The sequence below is a fragment of the Miscanthus floridulus genome, chromosome 2, assembly GCF_019320115.1.
Source record: "Miscanthus floridulus cultivar M001 chromosome 2, ASM1932011v1, whole genome shotgun sequence".
Taxonomy (NCBI): Eukaryota; Viridiplantae; Streptophyta; class Magnoliopsida; order Poales; family Poaceae; genus Miscanthus; species Miscanthus floridulus.
This window is the reverse complement of record NC_089581.1, coordinates 100,640,111-100,658,640: the sequence shown is the minus strand read 5'-3', so window position 1 is coordinate 100,658,640 and position 18,530 is coordinate 100,640,111. Positions and strand designations below refer to the sequence as shown.

Sequence of the window (18,530 nt, the reverse complement as noted above, 5' to 3'; positions counted from 1 at the left end):
AAGAGGAAGACATTTTTTACACTGCCAAGGGAACATGTGGGTCAAGTTTTTCGGGTGACGTGGCCTGGTTCCCCTGCTGCGGTTAACCTTAGGATTGTAGGGGAGATCGCAATCGCAATGCAGTCCAAGCACTGTCACGAAGGACGGACATTCTGCTCTCGTGTGCACTCGCACCCTCCCTTCCACCTCTTCTAATCGCATACGTATATGCAGTCATGCACACTTCCACCTCTTCTAATCGCATACGTATATGCAGTCATGCAGGCACACCGCAGACAGCTTGCACGCACATTTTCAATTTGTTCTTCTCAAGAGCAGCGCATGCTTCTGTCAGGACCAAACTTTACAGTCGACAATGTTTGATCAAAGAGAAAGTTCGCATGTTCTTAATGCAGCAGCAAATGTACGGCAGCAATGCCATGGGAGCACACAGATCATCTACCAAGCAAGCATATCTAAGATACATGTCTAATGCACAGCTTATCAATCCAGTATGGTAACCCATATGCCATATCTGCCAATCAGTTACATTACACAAACTGCTACATCCATTTATGTACAGCAAGCAACTCATGTCCCAGTAGCCAACCCCCAAAAAAGAAAAACTGAGAAAGGCGCACACGCTGACACGCCACACATCTGCAAGAACTAACAGATGGAAAGGCAGAACCTCACAACTGGTTACAGGTTTATTACATATCTAGCAGTTAGAGGCTGATGAAATCATCCTTGTCCTTTCTGGGAGTTGTGTCCTGATGAGACGAGGTAGCACCTTTCTTACCAAATATCATGTCATCTAGATCCTGGAGCAGGTCATCCCGACCGGACTGATCGCTAGAACCTCCTGGTTTCCTTACATGGGCGTCTTGTTTGCTCACAGTGCGGGGGGATTCCTCGGGCTCCACGGTAACTGGAATCATCGCTGGTTCGGGCTCTAGCTCAACACAAACAGGCTCCTTGAGCTTTTCATACTTGGACAGGACCTTCTGCAGTTCCTCGTGAATGCTCAATGCCTCAAAAAGCTGAGCCTCATTATCACCAGCCGTCTCGATGATCCTCTGGATCGTGTACTGACATTGTTGGCATTTGTGAACGAGAGTGGTTGCCAATTCATCCTGCGGTCAACACATATGTGACGACAGAACAGTAGTAATCTAGCATTGAATCAGATATCTATAAGATATAAACAAATAGCAAATGATGGGCAAGTCCCTGGTCAATTAATTTCAGATATTGCTATGCACCTGCAGTAATCAGAAAATAAAGAAAAAATCTTCATATATAATCCTACATAAATTTGTCAAGGAAAAATCAACACCGTGCTTTGGACAAAACATGCGCTACAGACATTAACCAAGTCATCTAAGCCATAATCAACGGGGACTAATAACAAACTAACCTGTAAAACCTCTTTTTGCAGAGAGGAAGATAACACAGTGGAAAGAAGCTCGACACTATTACGAGCCACCTCAAAAGCCTCATTTACTTGCACAGCAGGGGCAGTGCGAGCTGGAGCAAAACTCTCATCTGGAATTTCCTGATATCCTTCTTGTGCTACCTCAGAATATGGTTCAGCTACAGGTACTGAACGGGGAGGAGTAAATATTGGTGCTAGGCTCTCATCATCACGCCCAGGAAAGCGAATTCCCCTAGATCTTAAGCTCTGCAAAGAATACAAAAAGGTAATAACCGCATGAGTTCAAGTAAGAGAAATCCACAAGCTTGACAATAGGGTACTGATTATGCGAGGCACAACACTGTTATGAATGCATAGTAAACCATTAATCAATAAGGTAATATTAATAAGAAAATTTTCATGTCAATTGTTCATGTACATAACAGGAAGAGTGAAATACACTGGCGGCCCTTTAACTTGTCGGCCTGTGTCAATCCGGTCTACGAACTTGTAAACGCGGAAAATAGACCCCTGAACTTGTCAAGTTGTTCAACGCAGGTCCATTTCCCATCCGGTGCGGCCTCCAGGCGACGTGGCAGTGCCAGCGTGGCGGGACGAAGCACGTGAGCCGAACGTTTAGCCAGCCACGCTCGCTTGCCGGTCGCGCAAGCCCCGCTCGGCCGCGCCTATCGTGCCGCGCCGCTTGCCGGTGCCGCCACGCTCGCCTGCCGGCACCGCATGCGCTCGGCCGCGGCACCGCGCTCGGCCGCTGGCTCCGCGTGCTCCCTGCCGCGGTCGCCTGCGTGCTCGCCCACCGGCGCCGCGCGCTCGCATGCTCGCTGCCGTGCTCCCTGCCGCGGTCGCCTGCGTGCTCGCCCGACACCGCCTGACCTCCCGCCGACGAGCTCCACCTCGAGCGAGACCCCAATCCCCCAAATCCTCCTCTGACGCTGCTGGTGCCGACCGCATTTGGTCGGAGTTCATCGAGACGCCACCACCACCACCACGAAGCCTTCCTCTTCCTCGTCGGGCGGGAGGTGGTGGAGCTTGACCTGTGGCATCTTTGCCCCAAAGCGGATGGAGGCGTCCTTGCGCCGAAGTAGAGCAATCGAGCTCTGCGGCGTCGGTTGGCTGGATCCGTCCGCAAAGTGGGCGAGGCAGACGGTGCCGACGGAGGTGGTGGAGCCAGCGCCCAGCGGGCGAGCGCCGTGCCGCGGAGGAGAGCACACGGTGCCGGCGGGCGATCGCGGCGGCGCCAACAAGCGCCGCGTCATCCATCGGGCCATCGTGGCCGAGCTGCGGCGGATGCTAGACCCCGGGACCGGGAAGCCGTCCTTCACCCCGAGCAAAGGGAGGAAGCCGGCCAGCGTGGTGATGTCCGTCGGCCTGCAGGGCTCCGGGAAGACCACCACCTGCACCAAGTACGCGGACTACCACCGCCGGACCAAGGGGTTCAGCCCGGCGCTGCTCTGCGCCGACATGTTCCACGCGGGCGCCTTGGACCAGCTGAAGCAGAGCGCGGCGAAAGCCGGCATCCCGTTCTACGGGAGCCACACCTGGAGGGCATGGACAGGTTCAGGAACCAGGAGGGGTGCGACCTCATCGTGGTGGACACGAGCGGGCGCCACAGGCAGGAGGCCGGCACCTTGTCGAAGCACAGCGGTCCGCCGCCGGACCATGCGCCACCGCGCTTCCCCGACCGGCCGCCGGCCACCACGTCGAAGAGGTCGACGTCCAGGGACGGCACCTGCTTGTGGCCGTCGTCGCTGTAGCCGGCCTTCTGCTTCCAAGAACAAACCACCGCGAGGTCGATCTGTTAGCTAGCGTGATCCGGCTGCGGATAGAATAGAACAGAGCGTGGCGACGATGGCTGGGCACGTACGGATGCCGCTGAGAACGCGGGGTCGTCGAAGAGGAGGTCCTAGACGCGCCAGCCGGGGCAGATGTTGGTGAGGTAGTCGGAGATGCTGCTGTCGCCGCCTACGTCGCCGGACTCGAGAGCCGAGGCCTTGGCCGTGCAGGAGCCCTGCACGCCGAGGGCGGGCACAGCGTCGGGCTCACAGGCGGCGCCGTTGCCGCGGCCGCAGTCGTCGTTGTCTGGGGAGGGGGCACCTGGTCGACGAGCGCGGCGGAGAGCTTGGCCCCGACGAGGAGGCACAGGATGGCGCGGTCTTCCACGCAAAACACGAGGCCTCTTCGCTCCCGCAAGGCGCACCAACCATGTCAGCAGCAGCAGCAGCTTCGAATCCGATCCTCTCCCTTTCCGGCCGAAGCATGCACCGGACCTTGCAGACGTCGCAGAGCGGCGCGGCGGCGTTTGCGGCAGCGTCGGAGTCGTCATTGCCGGAGGCGGGCTGGAGGAGCGGTATGCGGCGATGCTTGTGGGCGAGCTTGTTGGCGCGGTGGACGTGGCGGTCGCAGGCGGAGCAGAGCGTGGCCTCGTCAGCGCAGCAGAGCATGGCGGCCGGCGCGGCGCCGCAGACGTCGCAGCGCACCTGCATGGCTAGCCTATCGGAGACCAGCTAGCGCTCAGTCGCTCAGGAGGAGGAGAATCTGGTAGGCACTATGTGTGGCGACCGGCAAGCGAGCGTTGCAGGCCATTGAAACGTGCGGCTCACGTGCTTCGTCCGCCACGCTGGCACTGCCACGTCGTCTGGAGGTCACGCCGAATGGGAAATGGACCTGTGTTGAACTATTTGACAAGTTCAGGGGCCTATTTTCCGCGTTTACAAGTTCGTGGACCGGATTGGCACATGCCGACAAGTTAAAGGGCCGCCAGTGTATTTCACTCTAACAGGAATAAGCAATTCCATGTCAATAACCTATCTGACATTCTGACGTCATTCATACAACAAAGCCTTTATCTTACGTCATTCATAACCAGAACAATTTGATCTGCTGCTTTCCAGATCAGTTGCAAGCCACTGTTTTCAGGTTAAATTGCATTAAGCTGATTAAACAGCAGAGCAATAATTTGTATTTACCTTGTATGTTTCTTCATACACGGGAAGGTAGCGGAGGTCATCTCCAGATTCTCCCCATGCTTCAATAAGCATAAGAGCCTTGTTTCTGTTGTTAACTATAGTCTGTGGATCATCAATCAGCTTGACCATCTCATCAAGCACCCGCTCAGCAGCAATCTCAGAGAAAGCCTTGTCGCAGTTCTTAACAATGGTCTCAAGTAGGACGAGAGATAGATACTGCACCCATGGATTCTTCAACATAATTCTTCTCTTGACGGCCCGGATGACTTCAACGCTGTTTACCCTGTCAGTGTTCACCATGTCACATATCTCAAGGTTGGTAGCCCAATCGGGGGCGTCCATGGTCTCCAACGTGGCCTCGTCAACAATCTTGTCCGCCATGTTCTGGCCCTGGAAGAACTCCTTCATCTTGAAACTCATGTTGCTGACGCCAACTGACATCTTCTGGCTAACTTCTGCACCGCTTATCTTGAGCCGCTCACCAAGGGCGTTGATTTTATCCATCAGATTGTCGCTCATCTTGTCAGAGTGCTTTATCAGTCCAGATTACTCTAATTCTGAAGGCAAGTAAAGTGTGATGTTAGGAACTTAACATGGGACAACAAAGAGACGATTGTTATTAATGAACTGTGACTACAATCAGTAGTAATCAATCACATAGAGAAGGCAGTATACCTATATCAGCATGCACATAGAGAAGGCAGTATACCTATGTCAACCCAAGATATTACTATTTTATTATGCAGGCAGGAGGATGTTAGAACCAGGATTGCTCCTTTGTTATACAGCTAGAGTTGTTTTTCACTATACTGTGATGCTGAATTATGGCCCTAAGGTTAGGAAAACGAAACCCTAGGTACGGTGATTCGACCAATAAGTCGTAAGGCCAGAGCACTTGGATTGGTTACAGAGTACTACATAGGGAATGCTCCAGTAATAATTACGATCGAATCCAGGAGTTTTGCCCCTAGCACAATCCCCTCCCTTTGACCCTACACCCTAGCCCTTAGATCACAGCAGCCGCGGCAGCAGCAGAAGCCATCTAAACTTTCTCCGGTTGCCGCGGCAGGCTTGGGGAAGAAATCATCATCACCTCTCTAATCACAGCGAGTGGGAAATGAGGGGAGGAGGAGGAGTGGATCCCACCTGAGTACCTCAGGGCCGCCGCACAGGATTGCTTCCTCCTCCACCACCGGCGCCGGCAAAATCGCCTCCCTTCCTGTTCACTTTTCCTTCGTGTCAGTCTGACCTCTCTACTCCGTACCCGCGTCGCCTCCGCGTCGAGTTCGAGTGCCTCTTGGTTTTGGGTCCGCCTACACCATCGTACGCTAGCAGGGTTCTTCAAGATTCGCGCGGCAGCGGCCCAACGCACATTCCGCCCATGTTTTATTATATTACTAGCAGGTAACCCCGCGCTTTGCGCGGGTAATAGTGGAGAAAAAAGATTTGGACTGCGCTGATAAAAAAAAAAATTCGTCACTGTTTCTTAATGGGTCAGAATTGTTCATAATAACCCGTACTGTTCATGGAAATCCGTTACTGTTTGCAAAACCCGTTACTGTTCATCACGAAAGCCGTCTCACGTTGACTGTGCCGGTAACAGTGATCTGTGAGAGCGACGGAAGTTGGGTGGTTGCACGCTCTTTATATATATGTATAGATTAGGGCAGTCCATACTCCACACTTGCCAGGTCATATATATAAATAAATCATATTCTCATTAGATGATTTATTTAAAATATCTTTTAGATTTTTATTCAATCACATATTTTCTCTTTTCTATTATCTAATTAAATATCACATCTCTTTCTATCTTAATTTTCATGTAGTATATAAGAAACTATTTTCTTCTTTCTTTTCCTTAATCCAAATGCTACATCGCCATTTTATTTAGTTGACACCTAATTAATTGTTGTAGAAACCATCCTGGTACTTTTCGCTTGTCTTGTCGGTCATACTTTTTTTTTAGTGAAAGAACATTGTTTTTCTCTAACAACAAATTAGCGAACAGTGCTTTTCAGCGAAGTGAACAGGGTAACTCTATCATGACCCATTTGTCTCTAATATTAATACTCAAGCACAGGACTAAAAGAGGGTGGCTAGGGTAATATGCGTCTTTTACCATGAAGGGGTCACTTTTAGTCCTCTTTAGCCCACCTTAAATGGGTCAATGAAAAAATGGTGGGCTAAAGTTTAACTCATATTTTTAGCCCTCCTATTTGGATCCATGAGGACTAAAAGGTGACTACAAGGGGTAGTGTGGGGGTATGGCTCCCAAGACATGGGCCGCACCATTAGGGGTAGCCTAGCCCACAAGATCAAGACGTACACGGTGCTGTTCGGCGTGCACCGCAAGACATTGTATAGTACCAAATAGACTACTTTACTTGTAACCCTACCTCCTCCAGAGTATATAAGGAGAGGTAGGGGTCCCCTAGCGGATAGGATCTATCAGATCGGATCTACATACAGATCAATATAATACACCAAAGACACATGACGTAGGGTATTACGTCGATCAGACGGCCCGAACCTGTCTAAATCGCTGTCTCTGCGCCTTGTGTCACCATCTGGTTCCTGATTACGCGCACCCCCACCGATAAATCTATCATCGTGGAATACCCCTCGGTGGACTGCCGAGCATATTCTATCGACAGTTGGCGCGCCAGGTAGGGGTGTGCGCTTGATCCATGGTGAGCCAGATGGACCTCAAATCAACAGCGCGTTCTCGTCATCAATCTCGTGGAGATCCATGCTGGACCACGACGACGATTCATCGCTGCTACACCAGCCCCTGCGACAGCAGCTCCGATCTCGGAACCACCTCCGAGGTCGTCTTCACCAACAACTCAACGCCCGCCAGGTGCTCGCCGTCAACGCCGACCAGATAACGCCATACGTCGCCGACCAGACGCTCCGTCCAAAGCTAAGTCACGCTTTAATATTCTTCTAAATATTCTTCAATCTCCGTATATCGCCATAATGTTTCTCCGAGCTGTTTTCTCCATATTTGCTCTCCAAACAATTTTTTGAACCCCCGAACAGTCGCGTTGATGCTCGGACGCCTCCAGAGATAGCCCTGTCTCTAGCTCCTCCCTACACGTGCTACGGGCTCCACGCTCTGCGTTATGGGTGGTCGGCAGTGGCTCCTTGGTCACGCCTGTTTCTCCTACACGTGCACGGGCTCCGCGCTCGACGTTATGGACTATGGGCTAGCTAGGGCTGGAGACTCAGCTATACACTAACTGTTTGGGTGGTTTATATTAAACATAAATATATTTTCACGCTAACTGATCGCCGAACTGCATACGTCGTTTCATCATCATTGCTGATTTTTCTCCAGAGTTTATTTATTTGTGCATCATGTACTACCCGTTCTACATGTTTGTATTACAGGATCATGGTCCAAGTGATCGGATCACCTGGTGCTCGGGCTGCTCCACCGATCAACTGGTCGGACTGCTCGGTTCATGGACTCCGTCGCTGATCAGTTGATCGGACTGTTCGCCGGTCGCTTCTACTCAATGCTCACTTCGCCGCCGACTAGTTGACCAGACTATTCGTCGCTCATGCTTTATCGCCAGCTACGCCGGTTACTCCTCAGTGCATGGATACTTCGTGCTCGAGGACTAAGTGGGCACACTTCACCGCACGGACGTCGTCAGCTACGTCGGTGCTCGGACATCGCCGCCTATGCTGGGGACTCCTCGTTCCTCGGTGCTCGGACATCATCGCCTACGCCGGAGACTCCTCGTTCCTCGGCCCTCGAATCGCCAGCGACGCTAGGGACTCCTCGCTCCTCGGTCATCGTCGCCTACGTCGGGGACTCCTTGCTCCTCGGTGCTCGGTAATCGCCAGCGACGGTGGGGACTCCTCGCTCCTCGGTGCTCGGACATCGCCACCGACGCCGAGGACTCCTCGCTGCTCGATGCTTGGTCATCACCACCTACGCTGGGGACTCCTCGCTCCTCGCTCCTCAGTGCTCGGTCATCGCTGCCTACGTCGAGGACTCCTCGCTCCTCGGTGCTCGATCATCGCCAGTGACATCGAGGACTCCTCGCTCCTCGGTGCTCGGACATCGCCGCCTACGCCGGGGACTCCTCACTCTTCGGTGGTCGATCATCGCCAGCGACGCCAGGGACTCCTCGCTCCTCGATGCTCGGTCATCGCCGCCTACACCGGGAACTCCTCGCTCTTTGCTCCTCAGTGCTCGGTCATCGCCACCTACCTCGGGGACTCCTCGCTCCTTGGTGCTCGATCATCGCCAGCGACGTTGGGGACTCCTTGCTCCTCGGTGCTTAGACATCGCCGCCTATGCCAGGGACTCCTCGCTCCTCGGTGCTCGGTTATCGCTAGCGACGCCAGGGACTCCTCGCTCCTTGGTGCTCGGTCATCGCTAGCGACGCCAAGGACTCCTCGCTCCTCGGTGCTCGGACATCATCGCCTACGCTGGGTACTCCTCGCTGCTCGGTGCTCGGTCATCGCCAGCGATGTCGGGGACTCCTCGCTCCTGAGTGCTCGGTCATCGCCAGCAACGCTGATGACTCCTTGCTCCTCGGTGCTTGGACATTGCCGCCTACACCAGGACTCCTCGCTCCTCGGTGCTCGGTCATCGCCAGCGATGCCGGGGACTCCTCGCTCCTCGGTGCTCAGACATCACCGCCTACGCTGGGGACTCCTCGCTCCTCGGTGCTCGGTCATCGCCAGCGACGCCAGGGACTCCTCGCTCCTCAGTGCTCGGACATCGCCAGCGATGCCGGGGACTCCTCGCTCCTCGGTGCTCGGTCATCGCCAGCGATGCCGAGGACTCCTCACTCCTCGGTGATCGGACATCGCCAGCTTCGCCAGGGACTCCTCGGTGCTCGGTCATCGCCAGCGACGTCGGGGACTCCTCGCTCCTCGGTGCTCGGTCATCGCCGCCTACACCGGGGAATCCTTAATGCTCGGACCTCACCGCCTACGCCGGGGACTCCTCGCTCCTCGGTGCTCGGACATCGCCAGCGACGCCAGGGACTCCTCGCTCCTCGGTGCTCGGTCATCGCCAGCGACGTCGGGGACTCCTCGCTCCTCGACGCTCGGTCATCGCCGCCTACGCTGGGGACTCCTCGGTGCTTGGTCATCGCCAGCGACGCCGGGGACTCCTCGCTCCTCGGTGCTCGGTCATCGCCGCCTACACCGGGGACTCCTCGCTCCTCGCTCCTCGATGCTCGGTCATCACCGTCTACACCAGGGACTCTTCGCTCCTCGCTCCTCGGTGCTCGGTCATCGCCGCCTATGCCAGGGACTCCTCGCTCCTCTTTTCTCGGTCATCGCTAGCTACGCCGGGAACTCCCTGGGTGGTCGGACATCATCGGCTACGCTGGAGACTCCTCGGTGCTCGGATCTTGCTATGTCTCGTCGATGTGCTATCAAGCTGCTCCATGCTGTTCAAATTAGGGTGCTGATCTTGGGTAGCATGTCTAGGGTCTTCATATGCGCATGTCAGACGACGTCGACAAGCTTTCAGACTTCTTTGACCCTGCTACAAGATTCATTCTTCATCTTCCAGCAGGCTTGGGGACTAAGTGGGCACACTTCACCTTGTGGTGAATGTGCTTGTTCTCGTCTCGAGGCTATGCCCGGGGACTGGCTGCCTGCTCGGCTGGTCTTCTACTTTATGACCCTGGCACCACGTGACTGCGTCACCTACTATTAGGCTTGGGGACTAGCTGTGGGGATATGGCCCCCAAGACATGGGCCGCACCATCAAGGGTGGCCTAGCCCACAAGATCAAGGCATGCACGGCGCTGCTCGGCGTGCACCGCAAGACATTGTATAGTACCAAATATGCTACTTTACTTATAACCCTACCTCCTCCAGAGTATATAAGGAGAGGTAGGGGTCCCCTAGCAGATAGGATCTATCAGATCGGATCTACATACAGATTAATACAATACACCAAAGACACAGGACGTAGGGTATTACGTCGATCAGACAACCCGAACCTGTCTAAATCGCTGTCTCTGCGCCTTGTGTCACCATCCGATTCCTGATTATGCGTACCCCCACCGACAAATCTACCAACGCGGGATACCCCTCGGTGGACTGCTGAGCATATTCTATCGACAGGTAGGCTAAACTTTAGCCCCATAGATCAAATAGGGCCTGAGATTACCCTTAGTCCAATCACAAGTTCCAACATGTCGGGTTCATAAACCCGAGGTCCCCAATGGGCCCGCTTCCTAGCAAAAAGCTCGACCCAGACGACATTGCGACAATGCGCGACTCCTAGGCCGGCCCAGATACCTAACGACAAGCCGGAAGAGCGATCCAGTCTCCGACCGGAAAGCCTCACCAAGGAAGGGATGACGCTCGCTTTCGACTCTGACCCGCTTCTTCAACCGAAAGGCCTGGCCAAGGAGGGGACGACGCTCGCTTCCAACTCTGACCCGCTTCTCCGATCGGAAGGCCTAACCAAGGAGGGGACGATGCTCGCTTCTGACTCTGACCCGCTTCTCCGACCGGGAGAACCTCTGCTTATGGCTCTTCTCCGACCACCGTGGTTGAAGTTGACTGGAAACAACCGGCCGGGGACGCCCACTCGGTGAGGACCTAAGAAACAGGCGGAGCAGATAAGGCAAGGCGCTCAAAGTCAACCATAATACCGAGGACCATACCCTGCATACCTATAGGACAGTACTGCCAGCCATGTCAGAAGGGTGCTTTACTACCTTTCAAACATGTCAAAACACGAACAGTGTTGTGGTCGTCGACATTTGTCCTATAGTATGGTAGGCGCCGACATTTATCATACTAGAAGAACACGATGGAGCCTGCCACATGTATCTGGGTGTCAACAGTATTATGGGCACTGACAAACCATCTTGTACCCGACGGCATAGGCAATAAGACTAGGTAGCACACACACTCTCCTTCTCTCACTCTATCTCCCTCATTTATAAGGCCATCCCCTTCACCTATAAAAGGGATGCAATCTTTCCCAACAGAAGAGGACGACGGATCATTCCGACTCTCTCTCTGCTAGGTTTAGACATTCTGAGTATCCAAACAGCTTCATGGCTCTAGAACTCTAAAGCTACACAGAGCATACATTCCAATATTTAGTGCACGTAGGAGCTACCGTCACTCTCGGCCCTTCAGTCCGGAGTCCGACCGGACCTCTAATACCCCATCTTATTCCCACTCGTTTGTAACCCCACAGCAAACTTCGAGCACCTAGGCTTAGGAATAAAGTCACCGACCGGCTCAAACTGGACATAGGGCATGTTGCCTGAACCAGTATAAACCCTGTGTCATTGAGTGTTAGGCCACATCCAATCACAACATATGGCAAAACGACAAATATTTACTTGTTGGTCACTTTTTGCATAGACAGTTGGCGCCGTCCGTGGGGAGGACGCCGTATGTTCACGCTTTTGGTCATCGAATGGCCCATCTTTCCGCCATCTTCGATATGGCGGGCTTAAGCGATACAACTCGTAGGAGTTTCCCATACTTCCACCTATTGGGATGTGGGTTCCTCCCATTTTCAAGCCGTCTCAGACCTTCCTCTTCGGAAGCCTGGACTTCATCGCTAACTAGCTCGGTCTGCTTCGCCTTCGCAAGGAGGCACTTGTCCTGGCACCCATCGGAGGAGGAGCACCCTCCATCGGCTCTAGGCCACCCAACAACCTCAACAACGAGACACCTACACTCCGCTCTGAGCCCACGTAAAGGTCAAAACCCACTATGGGTAACGTACATATTGTTCTTTACTCTGTATTCAATATCTTCCGCCAACTCCCTAGAGGGACCCTGTTGTCCTCACCACAACCGTCGTGTGACTAGCTCCCCTATGGTCTCGCGTCCCCCACAGACACGTATGCATGGGGGCTCTAAAAGATGCTGATGCCACCCCCTCTCACATCCGAATTCATGGGGATGGTGGGCTACGCTCCTGCCTATTTCACAACCTCATGGATGATGAGGTTGAAAGCGATGGCTCCAGCATCAGAGACGTCGTGGCACCCAGCCACCCTCTGTCCTAGGAGTGCGCTATGACGGACTCTTTGGGATAGCCGCCGGTAATAGCGGAGTCTCTACAGACTCACACCCCTATGGACATTCGTGCGGAGGCCCTCATGTGTGTGTAGGAGCACGACGAGGAGCTATGACAAAGGCGGTAGAGCTAGCCATCACCTGCGTCGACATGCTCGGCGTAGCACACTACTCCACGCATGCATAGCCCGGTGAGTGGCTCTTGTGGTCGCGCCTGTCAGGTCTAGCGCAACATCATGGACGGAGGAAATGATCCCCCATAGTTCGCTCGAGCTGGCCAGAACATTGCCACTGTGGCGATGCTTCTGTATGGCCTTCCTGAGCCTGATGACCCCAGGAGCAGGAGATCCACCAGAACCTCTGGGCGCTGGTGGAAACCACTACCATCCAACAGGCGGAGAGCTCTGTGTTGCGACACCGACTCATGGTCTGTCTCCCCACTAGGGGAATGGGGGCGTGCCAGTCAAACCGCTCCATCTGCTCACCGCTATAGTCGTCGGGCGTAGAACAGGAGGCCGCAGCTGCACCATAGCCTGACTCGGTGCCCGCTCCACACCAACCACCTATGCACGAATGGCTTGGGGTGAACCGAGACGCTCGTAGCATCATCAACAATTGGCGTCAAGCCCGACGTGATGATGATGTCTGTCATGGGGCAGTGAGAGCAGGCGGCACGGGCCCCCATCGGACCATCAAGGGGAGTGGGGAAACGCACCCCAAGCATGGTCATTGCCCAGACAACCAGAGTCCCAGCCCGAATGGTCTAGGACCATGGGCCTTTGGCCATCGCATCTAGAAAGCGCCATTCCCACAGTGCTTCCGACCACCTACCAACATCACCACATACACCGGGGAAACAAATCCTGGTATATGGCTCGAAGACTTTTGGCTCACCTACTGAGCCAGAGGGGTGGATGATGACCACTTCATCATTCAATACCTCCCCATCTATGTGGGGGAGCCTATTTGAGCATGGCTTGAATTCCTCCCACCTGACAGCATCCGTGACTCGGCGGATCTCAAGAGGATCTTCATCGGGAATTTCTAGGGGACGTATGTTCCTCCTAGGAATTCCTAGGATCTCAAGAGCTATCAGCAGGAGCCTAATGAGTCCCTATGGAATTACATCCATAGGTTCTCAAAATGATGCAACTCCCTTTCTGATGTCGTTGACGTGGACGTCATCAGCGTGTTCCTCTCCGGGACAACCTGTGAGTCCTTGTTCCACAAGCTCGGCTGTCTGAAGCCTCGTACCACCCGTGACCTGCTCGACATCACCATGAACCACGCCTTCGGTGAGGAGGCGATCAGAGTGTCTTTAGTGGAGGCTGGGACAAGGGCAAGGCCAAGCGCGGGGACCAAGACAAGGCCCCCTCCATGTAAAGGGGCAAGAAGAACAAGAAGGATCGGCGCCGACCAGCCAACTCCGCTTTGGTCACCGTGGGCGATCATGCGGGCAAGCAGCCCTAGTAGGGCTAGCCTAACCACTTCAACAAGCTCATAGAGAGCCCATGCACCAACCACGCCTACCCCATCAAGCACCTCTACAAGGACTACAAACTCAAGCGCTTTCTACGATAGGCCGATGGGCCGAAGGAAGGAAAGGGGGAGGATCCTTGAGGTCGAAGATCTCATGCTCTAGAGAACCCAATCAACCAAGGAGAAACATAAAGTCTCTCCACTATGGGAAGGACCCTATACGGTGACTGAGGTGATCCGACCGGGCACCTACCGACTGAAGGATGACAACAGCGATGTTCTCACCAACACATGGAACATTGAACAGTTATGTTGTTTCTTCCCCTAAAGCTCTGTCTTATCATTTTCCATCATTCAATGTTTGCTCCTACAAGCACCCCAGCCCAAACACTTTTGGCCTAGGTCACTTGGGGGCTCCACGAGGGTACGATACCACCACTCTTTTTTACTATCATATAGTAATACTTTTCGCTCAAACGAAATGATGAGGACATGAGCTCCATGCATACAACCATGCTTGGAGACAGAGGATGAGGAGGTCAGCAAGGGTGTCCTAACCAAGAAGGAGACTCAAAGCTCATCCGGTTTGAGTCACCAAGGTGGAGGCCCAAATCAAGTTTGAGCCCATCTCGTTTCCTAGGACCAGTATGTCATAAAACTAGTCACACGGGCATGTCCGGACTCCGTTTTTGATGATCCACATATGGATAGAAAGCTAATTAGATAAGGAAGCCAATGCATGTGGTCTCACATCAAAATCCCTTCAGAATCATCAGGAATCATTGAAACAAGTTAGCATCCAGAATCTATCAGGGTGCTGCAACACCGTCTTTTGGTCCGTTGGGCCATGTATCGTCTTAGAGCCCATTAGGGGAGCGTCCAGGGGGTGACATCTGGGTCTATATAATTAGTAGTCATCGCTCTCCTTAGGGTTTGGGTTTTGTTTTGTTCTTGATTTCCTCGTGAAACAGACGTTGTTTTGCTGCAACTGTGCCGCCAAGGCCACTTGCTATGAACCAGGGCCCCTGTTCTTGATCTTGTTTGCCTGTGGCGATTAGTCCTTTCAAATAAAGACTTGAACTCCTTTTAGTTATCATACACCTCATATTTATTTGTAATTTCAGATTGCGTTCATCCTATTCTTGCTTGTGTTCTCGATTCACTTGCAGGAAAACCTTCTCAGCGAGGTCAATCGTGTTCGCGTGGTTGATAACCAGCGGAGCAGTGGCGTTATGGTTGCGAGGGTCCAAATTAGTCTTGGTTCAAATCCTAGATTATGAACACCGAGTCTCCACCAATCGACACTATCGTACCTATCAGAGATCAGGTCTTGTATACATCATGAAAGGGCATCGCCCAAATGAAAGGGTAGTCCATTTCTTTAATTACTCTACGTAACTTATGTTTTAAAGTCCCAACCTATCGCACCACGCCATGACCTATGGTTATGAGAAGCTGAGCCTCATGGGGCATGCCCGGGTTCTTAAGGTTGCAGCCTACGAGTCAAACGGGCATGCGCAAAAAAGAAAGGATAAAAAACAAAGCTATGCTAGGGTAAAAACAAGGAACGGATGGGACAAGCTTCCCCTTACAAGTGATTCCATCACAAAACAAAACCGAAGCATTCACGAATGTAAAAAATTGTTCACACAGGGGCTCCCCCATGAACTTATGCTTTACATTTGCTAACTATTTCTACTCCAAATTCTACTATGGCTGCCCGGTGGCATCGGCTGATGGCTCGATCGACGAGGATAAGGGCCGCTCGCTTTCCGACGAGACAACATTTGGCTCGGTCGGAGGCGAGACGACGCTCACTTCTGACCTGATCTCCACTCCATCCGTAGGCTGGATGACGTCTTCCTAGCGCACGCCTTCAGCCATGTTCGAACGGTGAGTCTCCATCACCCACTGCACGGAGACTTACTCGGCAACCATCTGTGCGCATGGCACCTAGCTCTCTCCAAGCGCATGGATGGCATCCGCGCTCTAGCCATCAGCGTACCCTCTATAGATGGCGGCGAAGTCCAGGTCCGGGTGGTGTGTCGCCACCAAAGTCAGCACCCCTGATGTCCCACAGAACATCCCATCAGAGATGACTGCCCAAACTTTGTTTAGGACCTCCGCCAGCTGAACGACGGGCATGTTGGTGCTTGGCGCTGACCCGAACACCTTAAAACGACCACCTGGGCAACATTGCAGATCTGGTCGAGCTCCCCCTCGAGAGCACATCGCTTTTCAAGGGACTTGGCTAGCGCCTCCGCACTCCGACCGATCGCCGCCTTGGCTGTCTCTAGCTCCTGCGCTAGAGAACCAATTTTTCCGCCCAGTTTTGGAAAAAGGATGACAAGTTTAGAAGCAAAGGAAAGGAAAAACTAAGACATCAACCAAAGGCAGAACAGATACATACCAAGGTAGGTGCCTTCGAGGATGGAGAGCCATTCCTCTTACTAGGTGACCTTGTCGAGCAGTCGGGCGTTCGACTTCTCCGCCCCAAACACCTACCCCTAGAGCATGAGAACTTCCTAATCAACCTCTGACCTAGCCCTCCGCTCCCTCTCTAGAGCCTCTAAGGATTTCTGGAGTGCCGCCTCGGTCTCTGCCAGGTGGACCTTTGCTGTGTCGAGTCCCCACTCGGCAGTAGTCACCCGTTCCGCCGTGAGCAGTTCCACCGCCCATGCTCCCATCGCCTCGGCCACCTGATCTCAGGACTCATGGTGGGTGGATTCCAGCTGGCGCTCAAGCTCATTGACCTGCTGCGACATCACAACTACTCGCTCCATCCGACCATGTTCCTCCTAAAGGAAACGAGACTTGTGGATCGATGTCACCTCTAACTCCTATAAAGCGAGAAGCAAGCATGCTGACACAACCAGTGGAAGACCAAGGAGTCGAGGACAAACACAAAAAATGCAGAAAACTTACCTCTGCGATGCGTGGTAGGTCGACTGAGACTGCCTAATGGATGAGCTCAACCCGCTCCAAGCCTCCTTGAGTCTCGCCTTGGTTTGGGCGAGATCAGACTCCATCGATAGTCCCCTCTCCTCTAGGAAGTGCTAGAGCGCCACCTCCTCCTTATCGTGAAGGACGAACCAAGCCTTCCTCAGGTCACTAGGGCAAGGCCACACCAGCTCGTGGGTTGCTCCCAACCCACTAGAAGATCCAGTTGTTGCAATATAGTGAGACGACCAGACCATTGCCAACTCCTACGACGATGAGATGGCCGGCGGCTCCACCCTAGTGCCTGCCTCGCTGGAGCAGGGGATCTCCAATATCTCGACTCCATGGCCTGCCAACGGATGTTCTGCCTCTGGCCTAGCCGCAACACCTCCTAACCCCTCCAGCTCCGACCAGGAGGGCGAGCCGCATGTTCCTTCGCCAGGCGAGGCAGGGAGCCCGATTTCCTGCTTCTCTTCCATCGTGGCTATTGGGGGAGGGATCACAAGGGTCACCTCTGACCCAACCTCTACCATTGCCATGGGGATTACTGCCATCACCGCCATCACCGCCGCCACCATCGTACTCACGATCGGCCGGGAGGGAGCAACCCCTAGAAGGGAAGGTCGCACCGCCGCCAGTCTGGTTTCCCTGTCGCTCATCACAACTCGCTATAGGCTAGGTCTCCACTCCTCCTACATAGGAGGTGGGGCGATGCCTAGTCTCATCAGTCCCTAGCCACTGTCAAAAAAGTATAGGTCAGTCACGCTCAAAAAACTCAACTGTGATATCAAAAGTAACATAGGTACATACCTCGATGAAAGGGGTAGGGCCCTGAAGCCCCGACCCCCTTGCAACAAGCCTACTAGACGAGGACCACTCACAGGTCATGACCTGTGCCCCCTCGTATCGATCGAGGGAGGAGTCGACCTGGTCAGTTCTCGATCGACTCCTGAATGGCCGCGACCGCTGGCTCATGGTGCACCCACCGGAGCAACTGACGGGGCATCTCCCCGTTGTGGCTCATGTGCATGCGCTGACCCCAAAGATGCAGGGGTATGAGCATGCTCCTCTAACCAGCCGGCGTGCCCTGCTGCACTCAGAGCAGGAGGGTGTGGGGCCAATGATGCCTCCAAAGGGCGAGGCGACCGTGCCCGCTTCGCCTCTCGCTCGACGGCGACGTCCAAGCTCGCAGTGTGCTTTCTTGGCGCAGGAACGTCACCGTGCCTCTCCGCATTCTGCCCACCACTAATGGACGTGGCCATAGGCTCACAATGATGCCCTAGTCTTCGTCATCCTTAAAGGTGCTTGCATCGCCACCCATCTCCGTGGGCTCCTCCGACTCGAGCTTCGCCTCCATGTCGCTCTAATTTTCACTGGCTCGCACCCGCCGAGCGATCTCCTTCTCCTTCTCATGCCTCCTTCGGGCCTTCTCAGCTATCTTCTTCTTTTTTGCAACTGCTGCCTCTTTCAAAGTGGCTTGCCAAGCTGTGCCCTCCACCCACCTCAAAAGATGCGGTCGGGGCTTGTAACCCACGAGTCCCTATGAAATGGATGACTCAAAGTCAAAATACAAGAGAGCAAGAGAAAAAGGTCATGGAAAAAGAGGAGGGGAGCGTACCAGATTGGACAGCTTTGTGGCATGGAGAGGTCCGAGCTTTCCTTCAAGGGACTCCTTATCCCTTAGTTGTAGCACT

The 18,530-nt window shown here is 53.7% G+C and overlaps 1 protein-coding gene and 1 pseudogene across 2 annotated transcripts; both read right to left on the bottom strand.

Annotated features, from left to right (window-relative positions):
* Nucleotides 1–480: 480 nt before the first annotated feature.
* LOC136539262 (TOM1-like protein 1) lies at nt 481–5,711 on the bottom strand. Of its 2 annotated transcripts, none has more exons than XM_066531198.1 (4): nt 5,535–5,711; nt 4,381–4,937; nt 1,400–1,663; nt 481–1,115 (listed from the first exon to the last, which is right to left on the bottom strand). In XM_066531198.1, exons 2-4 carry the CDS (start codon nt 4,897–4,899, stop codon nt 708–710), a joined length of 1,191 nt encoding a protein of 396 aa, XP_066387295.1. In that variant the 5' UTR covers nt 4,900–4,937; nt 5,535–5,711; the 3' UTR covers nt 481–707. The 2 variants fall into 2 exon arrangements, with proteins under 2 accessions (XP_066387295.1, XP_066387294.1); XM_066531197.1 differs by having other exon boundaries at nt 5,527–5,708.
* On the bottom strand, nt 1,984–3,901 carry LOC136527187 (B-box zinc finger protein 20-like; annotated as a pseudogene).
* Nucleotides 5,712–18,530: the final 12,819 nt, after the last annotated feature.